Source organism: Brienomyrus brachyistius, chromosome 24 (assembly GCF_023856365.1).
Source record: "Brienomyrus brachyistius isolate T26 chromosome 24, BBRACH_0.4, whole genome shotgun sequence".
Classification (NCBI taxonomy): Eukaryota; Metazoa; Chordata; class Actinopteri; order Osteoglossiformes; family Mormyridae; genus Brienomyrus; species Brienomyrus brachyistius.
Genome location: NC_064556.1, coordinates 3,863,588 through 3,876,166, shown reverse-complemented (window position 1 = coordinate 3,876,166; position 12,579 = coordinate 3,863,588). Strand labels below are relative to the sequence as shown.

Below are 12,579 nucleotides of genomic sequence, written 5' to 3'. Positions count from 1 at the left end.
ATCCAAAAAAATCTGGTCGCCACACTAAGCATATGTTAATCCACAGAGCACCGAAATGAATATCGCAAGCTCATCCTTATACGTCTCAGGATACGAGACGCTATGGATGAAAGATACAAAATATCTACCGCCTAACTGGACTCATAAATGCTTGTGTTTCGTGTCTTAAACGATCAAACGAGCTGCAAGGTTATTTCGTTCCTCCTAGACTATTTGTAGAGCTGAGGACCGAAAAATTTAAAACTTCTTCAATTCATAGCGCATACTTTTTTGGAGGATGGCGGGTGCTGGGGGGTATTCGGAGGGTGCGGTGCGAGTTGAAAGGTGGGAAAAGTGAGGCTCATACCCCAAAAATGCCTCTGTGTACACAAGTGACACACGGTGATGAATGTTTTTTATATCGCTTACTCACTGTCATGGCTATTCCTGGACTGCAGTCAGTTACATTACAAACTTTACAGTGACTGCCGGTTCATGCAAACAGCACCTAAGGGGGCCATTCACGTACGCGAGCGATTCATTTGAATTCAATCATTGTAAATTATTAAACGTAAACATAATCTTCGCAAATACTTCTGTTTTGGGAATGGTGCGATCGTTTTTTTTTACTCGTTTTCCTCTATCCACTCTGCTCTTCTTTTTCGTTATTTACTCTTTCCCTCTTCCTTTCCCTTTCTTCTCTCCATCCAAACAAGAAACGGGCTTATCGGGTAAATTAAAAAGGCATTTAAAAGAGAAAGAGTTGCGCAGTAATATAATTTAAATGGGAACAGCTATCTTGGCTGTGGAGAGTATTTTGTGAACAATGCCTCGATGATGAAACTGTAATGAAATTTTGTTTGCCGAAAGACATAAGACTAGACAAACTCTTTTCTTATCTAAAGTATATTTTCGGATGAAGCTCATCTTTGAAAACCCTAAAAAGCTCGAGCTTGTCTAGAAATTGGCATTAGAATCGTTTAAAAAGGCCTAACTCATACCATGTGACCACAAAAACCACATTTCATCAAATACAATGGACATAAAATCCTTTATCTGCCCAAATTCCAACCCCAAATTTATCTCTGCTCTAAATGGCATGCATTACAGGGCCACGATATCTAGTGGATCTCGAACCGCTGCTGAGCCCATTTTATAATAAATAAGCTTTGGGGGTCTAGGACTGATAAATCTGCTGAAGGTGCATGAATTTAAGCGTGGAGAATAACCACCAGATTACCCACCAAATGACACATGAAATGATAGATTAACCACCAGATGACACGTGATGCAGAAGACATTCTGAATATGGAAGTTATGGGAAGTAAATCTGAAATACAAACTAAATCTATATTAATGGGACCCCCCATAACCACTGGATAAGTGGGTGGATGGATGGATGGATGGATGGATGGATAGACGGATGGATGATAGGTGGACAAACGGATGGATGGATGGATGATAGGTGGACAGAGGGATGGATGGATGGACGGATGATGGGTGGACGATGGATGGATGGATCGATCGATGAAGGAATGCAATGAATTTGATAATATTACTGTAATACATACTACTAGTTAGACAGCAATATTCAATGACAGGTCTTTAAGTTGTCATCTGAATTTCAGGATACATCCATACTGACGACAGCTGTACGTTTGAATCCACTTCTCAGTGTCACAAGTAGAGCACATGAGCTTTGGGCATTAGTACAGAGACACCTCCTCACCCCGTCGTGAAGGGTTTGCTCGATTAATATTCGCACATCTTGGAGAGGAACTGTCGTCTTTGCAAGCTCTGTCTCACGGTAGCAGAACGATAATCTGAAAAGCTGAATTAACATACTAAAATTAGGCAGAAATGTTCTTAGATGTGTCCTTACATTCTAAAACAAACTAGCCCTACTTGACATACCACGTCACACACAAAGACCACCCACCAACTCGTCCCAATGTTACCACTTACCAGAAGCGGATAGTTCAGGCCCAGAAAGTTAAAATCCAGACCAAGATTTTGTTTCAGCCAACCAGTTGAGTGCTCTGTGACTGTGACTCTTTATACTCAACTACTGGCTGGTTGTAACAAAACCGTGGTCTGGATTTTTTTACTTACTGGCCATGAACAATCCACCTCTACCGCTTACTACCTGCTGTCGTAATTTTAACTACGGTACAAACATTGAAAGCACCTTCCCCCCCCCACACACACACACACCCACCCCATTTGTTGGAATGAGGTAATAAATCAACCCAGTTGTTTTGGGTCTGTTTATAACACTGTGTCCCCCGTATGAATCGCAATATGAACCCAATAAACATTTTAAATTACCAGACTTTCGTCTGGGTGAATGCAAATCCGTATAGAGATGTAAGCATTTTTCACAAGCAGGTGCTATAAGCAGAGCGTATAGCTCTCTCTTCTGACAGGCTTTAGCAAATAAAGCCAAACTATTGTCACAGATTCCATAATAAATTATAGCCCTACTGTATTTTTCCCTTCACTTCATGTACTGTAGTGAGGCTTCATCTTAAAAGTCAAGATCTGTCGGTTGATTTATAATTTTCCTATAACTCTCTGCAGCTAATATACAGAGTTCATGCATAAACAGGCTGGTATTGTACAGCTGCCGATTTTATGAGTTCTTAAGTAATTGGAATAATCACGAAGACTGATGATATTTCGTAAAACCCGGTCAGCACAATTTTAATGGAATAAACAGAGAGTAGGCAGGTGAAATCGTGTTAAAAATGATTAATTTCATTAATGCAAAAAAATAAAAATGCAGAAGGAAGCTCTCTCTCAACCCGCTCTGCCAGGTTTAACAGGGTCAAACGTGGGAGCAAGCAAGCTGCACACCTTCATATATACACACGTGAACATGTGCACATTCTGAGGCTATGTCAGAAATGACATTTCCCCTGATCGCTCGCAGCTAGCTAGTTACCGAGTCGAGTTTTTAAATAATGACTTCTGAGGATTGCAGCGATCTGCTGCTTAATCGGGGGGGTATTTTGGGAAAGATTAACACTGAATTGTCACAATTGAAAGGCTGTGCTTAAAATCATGCCACTCCCCACGTTACAGACAGTAAACGTAGCTTGGAGTGGGGGCTAAATTATGACGGAATGGATGCCGGCAAACGGGCTCGCAGAACCCGCAAACTGCGGTCACAGTCAAGGACCAGACCCAAATATACGTTTCTATGACTAGCAGACTCAAAATAAGTGAGTGATATTTGAATATTTATGTCCCAGGACTGGTTTAATAACTTAGGTTAGTTTACACGGCCCTATCAGAATAATTCTTTTTATTTCACAGGCCAGTCCCGGGGGCGGCATGATGGTGCAGTGGTTAGCACTGTTGCCTCACACCTCTGGGACCCGGGTTCGAGTCTCCGCCTGGGTCACATGTGTGTGGAGTTTGCATGTTCTCCCCGTGTCATCGTAGGGTTTCCTCCGGGTACTCCGGTTTCCCCCCACAGTCCAAAAACATGCTGAGGCTAATTGGAGTTACTAAATTGACCGTAGGTGTGCATGCGTGAGTGAATGGTGTGTGAGTGTGCCCTGCGATGGGCTGGCCCCCCATCCTGGGTTGTTCCCTGCCTCGTGCCTATTGCTTCCGGGATAGGCTCCGGCCCCCCCGCGACCCAATAGGATAAGCGGTTTGGAAAATGGATGGATGGAGGACAGTCCCGATGTGTGTGGCCATGCCGTTTATAATTACTCTGCACGCCATGCTAACCTCTCAGACGCAAAGTCGTGGAAAAGAAACGAGGGCGTAACTAAAGGCGTTATTACTAATCACTTTTTTTCTCTGACGTGACTGACACTTGCCGCCTCCACACGGTTACGGTGAAACTGCGTTCACTTAAATAGCATCATAGGCAGAAGCACGGAATAATCTACGTGGACAGGTGTGACTGGGAATCTACGGCCCGAGGCAAATGAATACGAACCTCATGTGTTACATTTAAAAATGACTAAATGTCTATATTACTGACAAAGAGATACAAATCTAATCCTAATTATTGCAATAAGTACGACAAAACATGTGAAACTGAATATATAGGCCTAGTTGTTGATAATAATAATCAACAATGTACGTGTCATTTACACCCGAGGGGTACGGTATGGTAGCTATATGGTAAACAGCAGGGACAGTCAATCCAACGGGCAGCACAGATGGTCACCTAGGGGTCCGACTTCTCAGTGGGTGGCGATTTACCAGCCAATTTCACTTTGCCTTGGACACGGGTGCTGGTACTAGATGATGCTCGCCTAGGTGGTCACATTGGCCGGTAGTACAGCTGCTGGCGAGCTAACGGCACACCTCAGACCGGGACCTGTCACATGCCACATGCCTCTCCGCACCTCTCATCCTCACTGACTGCTGTAGGACTTATATCAAGACCTACGTCGCCGAGCCTGCAGGACGTGTCCTCTTCAGCGGCTCCTGAACCCGGTTTCTGTTGCCAAAAAAAAATTCTAAACTTTGAAATTGGGTGTGATAACGTATCGGCCGGTTCAGTGCACGCGCACACGCCATTGAAGTGTAACCGTGGTTGTATGCTGATCGCATAGAGTTAGCGGTGAGGGTCATGATTAAATATGACCGATTATTGGGTAAGTGAAGTAATTTGACAGAAGTATGTAGTAAAAATGGGAAAACACGACACCGTTAGCCAGAGTGTGCTCTGCCTTTAAACGGAGAGATTAAAGCACCCTTATAAGCAGCAGCGAAGGAAAACCCAGAGCCGAGATAGCATGGTAACAGTCATTTTATCTGATTTGTAAATAATTCCTCCCAATTCCCCAACTGAAACACATGCTGAAGTGAACCTACCCCACTTAAACGTGCTTTCTGGTACCATATGTCCGATGTAGGCTAGCAAAGCTAATCCTTCAGTACCCTCAGTGGTAAAAATTGCAACAAAAAAAAAGGGGACCAGCTTTTTAATTTATGTTATTTTATTTTTACCTCCGTTCTTTGTAAGCCTGGCAGGTGCTCTGTTTGCACTGGAGAGTTTCGGAGGACAGAATTGCCCCTGAAGGAAGGGGGGGGGGGGGGGCGCCCATTTTCCTACAGTCGCCTTTCCCATGGGTGAAAGTGGACAGGCTTAATTGCATTAAGAACTGGGAGATGACAGCCAGGGAGTCCTTCTGCATATCCCATCATGCTCTGCTCGGCATGCGCACACAGGGGTGAGAGCAGAGGTTAGGAGGGGGGAGGCCGTATCCCCAGCGCCCCTGGGGAGTTTTTCGGGAATCTCCAAGCTGTATTTATGCATCGGAATTCCTCTGCTGTCACTATTGTGCCCCACCCTCCAGACGGAAGCATTTTTCAAACTGCAACCCCCCTCCCCCACCCAAATGCATCAAACGAACGACTGGGGCGTGTTATTGGAGATGAGTTATCGATTCGAGGGTCTGCACGTTGTGAATGAGGAAGTAGCACCCGGCACGAGAGAGAAGTATTCAGGAGGGAAATAGTGGAAGAGTGCGTGTGGGCGTCACCCTTTTAATGGGTCCCTGCACCCAGCATTTCTTAATGGTCGCAGAGCACGTTCCAAGGCTCCAGTCAGCCAATGAAAATGAGCTTTTACACGACAGCCAATCAGAGATTCATTGCAGACTCTCCCACTCCGCCCCCTCAACAGCTGCACCGAGGCGTCCCCTGCGGTTCATTATTCAATCTCGTTAATGGCGTCGGTCGTAGCTGGACTAGGTGGTAGGGGGTGGGAGTGGGAGCTGGGGGGGGGGCAGATATGAACGCTACGCTTACCTTAAGCTGGAGAACTGCCGGCATATCTTCTGCTCCAGGCTTCTCTTCTGAGGTTGCCCATCCTTCTCCTGGACACAGCAAGGCCCCTAGCAAGACTGTCCATAGCCCCATCCAGGCCATTGGCGCCGATCTGTCAGGGAGTACAAAGCGGGAGTGAAGCATCGCAAACAGCTCGCGCCAGGCCAGCCGCTGGTCTGCGCCAGGCCCCCAATTAAGCGGAGTGACTGGAGTTTTTGTAGCACCATCAGCGGTATCTTCAAGTTCACTGAAAATCAGCCCTTAGTCATTGATCTTATTATTTTTTCATCCCCGGTCAAACTGAGCACCCAGACAATGAAGTCGGCTTATTATGAGATAATTACAAATCTGCCGTATCTATTAAAAGTAACACGATCCTACAGTTTTGTGGAATCAATTAAATGTGTTTCTGTTATCTGATTCAAACCTTTAATCAATAATATAAATTAGAATTAAGCATAATCTGACTTTATCCGTCCCTCAGTTTTTGGTGTTACGTTCTATGTAATCAGGTGACTGATAACATATAAATACATTCATATTTTTAAACAGAAACTCACCTAAAATGACAGGGTCAGAATTCAAGAATCTAGAATCTAGACGTGCAACAACTTTCAAGCTTCAGTATGTGGTTTCCTATGCCTAGAATGTAAAATAATAATAGTAATAATAATAATGTAATAGAGTGCAAAAAATTTGTCATAATTAGTCCTGCAATTAATATGAAATTTTATTTTCTCAGTGAACTGTACATGGGAAAAAAGATCCCAGAATCCAGGAAGCTGTTAACAGCCTGTAAACACAGCGTATGCCCAGAGATCTAGCGAAAAGCACAGCTGACGAGGCATTAAACAAGAAATAAGATGCACCTGTATTGCCTGATGTAGGTGCCAACACCTCCAGGGCGGAATATAGCGCAGGAAACAGGCGCATATTTAGGTTAATCACAGACACTGGATAGAGGAAAAACTGGTGGAAGGTTACAGTGAATTAAACAGCGCAGTCAAACATGCAACGAGTTTGCTTCCTGTTCCTTTTTCCCTCCATTTGATACCTAAGGGGATATTGATCCTCTCCAAAAGCTCAATCTAATTTCAATCTGTTTCCTATTGATTATGGATACTGTCATTGTAGACTTTTTGCGAAAATCAAGTTTAAGGTCATTTGATGTGTTTCAGAGTATCTGCAGTGACAAGTATGTGGCCATCCAGTGCCAGGCAGGCCTGTGCACGGCCAACTGTCTCGTCCGTAGGCTGGTGCACACAATGTCTGGTTCGGATCCTGTTCTTCTCGTTTCGCTGCCATATATTGCACGTCATCATGGATTCAACGTCATCTGGCAGTCTCCAAGTAGCACGCCGAAGAGAACTGAGATATCTTTTGCTAAACATGAATATATATCGATCGCCCAGGACCTGATTTCCCAAGACTCTGCGTTAGCCGGCACGACAAGTGCTACAAATTATACCAGCGGAAAAATGAAAATCGTTACCCCAAATTAACCCGCCTAATTTATGGGCAAAAACGTTATGCTAATTTAATCAAAGTCCCCAACCACTTGAGACGAAATGCCCCATCCTTGCGGCCGGCACACGCACCCATACACTCTCGCTAACAGACTTAATAACTTTTAACACGCTTGCTGGCAGACCAACATCCCATGTTGCGTTAACGAGGTCGTGACCAGTGCCGCGTTGCCGTCGGTTTCCGCGCGCCCATTGTGGATTGGACGAGAGAGAGTAAATCGAACTGCCCGTCAGGGAGAGAGAGCGACTCGTATTTCACCCACTATCGCTCTGACACCAGGTTAACGGGATGAATTCTTCCCGAAGTTTTATACGACAAAACTACGTGGTAAATCTCCAGCCTCCTGAAGTGTTTCGGAAGTTATACGGCTATGCCACCGGGGAGTTAAGCTGCCGCAACGTCCTTTGTCCTGACACAGAGGAAGATGCGCCCACAGATGTGCAGCTGAGACGAAAGAGACGAGAAAACCGCAGAAGCCAGAACTGCATTTACATTTGTTAATTTAGCAGATGCTTTCATGCAAAGAAACTCAGTTCAGTTCAGTGCAAACAAGGTCAGGAAGCAGAGTTATTAAAGATTTGCTAAGTCTCTAAATTACATGCAGAGAAGTTATTCTATGATATAACTACTAAAGAATACAATATTGTTGAGTCTAGAATTTCTCAGACTTTTATAAAATCACATTCTAGTTAACATTTAGGTAGTGGAGCAGGAGCCTTCCAATGTTTCTGGATAAATGTGCGTTTTTTTTATTTATTATTGAAAAACGAGAAAAACCTAAAGCCCTGAGGTCAAGAGGGAATCTCATCCCTGCTTCAGATGAATGACACGATCCTCAATGATCATCATCCGTACTTATCACAGCTGTGAGGAACATCCTTATATTTACACTTTTTTTTCCATAGGACGCCTGGGTTTCTTTTAGGCCGATTTTTCTTTTCGTTCGCCTAGACGAAACTACCAGCTAGTTGCTCGATAAAGATGAGCGTAACAACTTTGACCTTTCTCTTTCTTTCGTTCGGAGAGTAAGGAGATTATTTGATGACGCTTTGTGGCCAGAGCAAGGTCCCCCGTACTGAAATGTTCCACACGTCTAAAAAGCCGGCTTAATTCTCAGAGCACTGGTGTTTATATAGCCTCAGGCATGCTGGGACAAAGTGAGCACGGGGCAGCTAAAGCCTTAAATTACACATATAGAGATCCTTGACATTTCCTGGCCTGCCCGAGCTGCCATCCATGTTAAGCAGCATCTGACTTTCCTTCTTAAATCCCTTTACGGCCAGGAGGAAGTAAGACCTTGTGGTCTCTGCTGTCCTGCACGAGAATGAAGGGTAGCCTTCTCAATATCATGCGCTAACCTACCAGCGAACGAATCAGAGTCATGCTGACCGGGGGCTCAACCATTTGGGGGGGCAAGATGGACGTAATATATTGCTCAGCCAAGGAAAACAAAAGATTATAAAAATTACACAAATATGGACGAGTGCTTGGATGATGAATGGATGTATTTTTGCCCTTTTTGTTAGTATATAGTGCAAGATATATTTATATAATGTAAACAATATGTGTATATATCCATTTAATACCATTGTACTTATTCGTTTAAATTTAATTTTGTCTGTATAGGGAATATTCACAACATTACATTGTTACATTGTCTCAAAGCGCTTTTAAACACTTTTTTACTTTTTAGCACAATGACCTCCAGTAAACGTATATTAATTTAATAAGACAGTTTTTGTCTGACATTTGTGTATATATTTCACATGCACAAAGAATTCTCTCACATCATTACACACAGCTGTAACTAAGTGGATTTGTAGACCAGACAATGTGAATGAGTCGTCCTCATTAGCGCTAAAAACGTTTCAATGAGTCGCTTCCACCAATGCACAACCGACTTTAGTTTACATATAAAGGTAAAAAAACAACTGAAGATGAACAAACATGCACAGAAGAATAGACCACACCTCTTTCAGCTAGAACACGTTTGTACGGCTAAAACAGACTTCTTTAAGACACCCGTTTGAAGTGTTTACATCCAATGCAGACCATAGGTGGATTCAGGACTGCATGTCATATGTATCCCACAAGCAACAGCACCACTGTCTAAATTAACAGGTAACAGAAGCAAACGTAAATTGGGTGTGTTAATGTACAGTGGAAACCAGGCACGATATGTCAGTACCAAGAGATATATTTTTGATTTATTTAATTTATTTGATACTTTATTATAATTTGAATTGAATAATACTTTTATTATTTCCTAAATAAAATCCAAATTCACCAATCTTACAGGAGGACAAAATCCACAACAATTGTCTGTTATTTATTTGTTTTGTTTGTTTGCTTGTTTTGATTGGCAATTTTTTAGTTTTGTGCATTTTCTCAGGATATGCCATACCATAGAAATTCAAATTATATATAAATTACCAAAACATCCTGTAGAACCTTTCACAATGATTCTACAAATGTATTTTGTAATGCACTCAGATATTTTTGCATATAATAAGATTTAAATGTTTTTCTGCATATAATGGGATTTAAAGGCTATATTAGTAGCCTACATGATGTAACGCTGTCACCTTTTACTTTGTAAAACAAACGTGAATAAAATACTTAAATAATGTACTATAACACGTTTGCTAATGGTGCTGCAATGACAAGAACATCAGTCAAGCATGACCACTGGACGATCTGCATCGATGCAGTGGGTCTTCAATCGCCTGCCGTGGACTATAAAACTGCACCGAGGATATTCTGACTACTGCATTACTGCCTGTACTACAACGGCTCCCAATTATCTTCCATCGCCATTTCCAAGACATTACTTAAGTGCCCAAAACAGCCGACATATATCTCAAACATGAGCATAATACAATGTCCAAACAACGTTAACGATATATCGTGAATACATCTACATACGTCTTTATCCAGTCTATTTGCTTACTTGGGTTTCGAACGTACAGGGAATTCACATGTTGCGTATTCAAACTACTGGATTTCAGCACCACGCTTGTGGACGGCTCCGTCTGCCGCCTAATAAGGATGCACGTCTTTAGTAAACTTTGTTTAATCCACAGAGAAAGAAATGCTTTAAGATCAAAAATGCGGCGGGCATCGCTGCTTTCAAAAATGCACAAAACACAGAAGTTTTCGTGGATCTTGTGGTCTTTTCTTCTTGGCTATAAGAAGACGTGCGAGGCATCATTTAACAGGGCTGCCGGAGCGCTTTTCCAACCGGGATGGGACGCACTTGTGCTGCAGGCTATTTCCCAATCGCTAACTTCTCTAGCGAATTATTCTTTCAGTCTTTTGATTGCGACTGGTTAAGCCTCCAGTTTAACCGTCCCGTTTGGATGCGAGAAGTCAAACTACAAGAAGGATGAGCGCTTATTCAGATTTATTCCACATCACTGACCAACACTAGCCAAGCCATTTTAAGCGACTAAGCCTCAGTACAAGCAAACCACGAATTGCTTTTGTCTTACGATTAATTCACGCGATTCCCTCTTAAAGTTGCACCCCAACACGTATAAAATTGCTATGAAGTAGGATTTTTTTGTTTAAATACGTGTCACGTTGCCAAGTCATACAGCTCTGAGCGATTATGCTCGAAATCGGAATTACCAATAAACAAACTAAAGGCGTCTCTTAAAGCAGGATAAAGGGAGAAACCACCGCGTGTGTTTACGTGATGTGTTTAATGATGAATGAAGATTCATTATGCCTGTAATATAATATATATATATATATATATATATATATATAATATATATATATATATATATATATATATATATATATATATATATATATATATATATATATATATATATATAAGCTCCTGTATGTGCTTCCACTAAATGAACAATGTCAAATAGATTTTCTAGTTAATATATTTCTATATAACAATTACAAATTTTTAAAAACTTCAAAAGGGAACCTTTTTAGGAATTCAGTGTTCTGCCACTGATAATATGCATGTGCATAAACAATACCATGCCTGCTTATCATTTGTAAGTGGTCCGTACCTGTCGTACGCCGCCAGCGAAGAAGCGCGAGACCGCCGGTACGAAGGCGAGTCGCAGAGGTATTCGGTCTGGATGCGAAGCGGCCGCCTTACTTCCGTTTGCCGATCACTTCTCGTGATTTAAACCTGGGCTCGGGCAACAGGGACGTACTTCAGCGCTCAGACTGGCTGCGGCACCCCATCCTCCGCGCGTCTGCCCCCCACTCCGCACCGGCTTGTCCTATTTCAGCGGCTCCAGACTATACACTCCTCCTGACGTCACACGCTGCATTACTAACATATCTGCATACTCCGGTCCCAAACTGACACCTGTGCCTATTTGCGCGCGCGCGGATTCCCCAATGAAAATGAAATTCATAAATAAATGATCGCAATGTCAATAACTACTACACGTAAATAGGCTAAACAAATACTAGGTTTAAAACCCTTGTGCAAAGCTTATCTCAGGTTTAATGGTTTGAATATTTTGTTTATCCCCACCCCCCCTAAGAATGAGATATTATGCATAAAAAGTCCACTACGCCTATCTAACGACCAGTTTCTAAGGTAAATTAGTAACTAACCTAGTATTGACGAGATCCAGCCTGTGGCACACAGGAACCTTCTTAATATTCTGTTTTACACTAGAGGAAAGGCCTGGAGATCAGAAGGGTGGCCGCTAAAATATACCAGACATATTTCAAATGAACCTCTGCCTCCCTTTTCAATAAATTACTTTTCCAAAGCAATTAACATTATATGTGGACAGAGGCCAGACATACCCGTCAAATCAATTTCAGAGCAGCTCCCGAACCGCACATGCCAGTCCGGAAGCTGAAGTGAAAATTCTACTGCGTCTGACATTCTAAGCGGAGGCACAGAGCTGCATCCCCGCCCGTACCATCTGACTTACACTTACTCACACTCATACTACCTTAATCAGTGGTATGTTATCCCCTAATTTTACTTGCAAAGTCTTTTTATATATTTTAAGATGATCTGAATCATTCACTTTAAAGAGCTCCGCGGCGCGTAGGCACGCGCCAGTACGAAATTAGCGAATCTGCGTGTCAGGATGAATTTCCTGCCTAATTAAATAGTGACAATAGAAACACGTGAGAATAACTTGTTTTGTTCCTTATTTTAAAAAGTGACAGTTTCACGAATCCCCTATAGAAATAGGAAACGAAGGGAAGAATAATAAAATTATAGCAATGTTTAAAAAAAAACGCTCCTGAGAGATTTACTTACACAAAATTTTT

General features: G+C 42.5%; 1 protein-coding gene across 2 annotated transcripts in view; it reads right to left on the bottom strand.

Moving 5' to 3' along the window:
• fstl4 (follistatin-like 4) overlaps positions 1–11,516 on the bottom strand; it is a 132,843-nt gene extending 121,327 nt beyond the window's left edge. For both annotated transcript variants that reach the window (XM_048994815.1, XM_048994816.1), the window contains exons 1-2: positions 11,340–11,516; positions 5,761–5,890 (exon numbers count right to left, since the gene is read on the bottom strand). In XM_048994815.1, coding sequence (XP_048850772.1) covers positions 5,761–5,880 — 120 coding nt within the window. In that variant the 5' untranslated portion in view covers positions 5,881–5,890; positions 11,340–11,516. The remainder of the gene's footprint in view (positions 1–5,760; positions 5,891–11,339) is intronic.
• Positions 11,517–12,579: the final 1,063 nt, after the last annotated feature.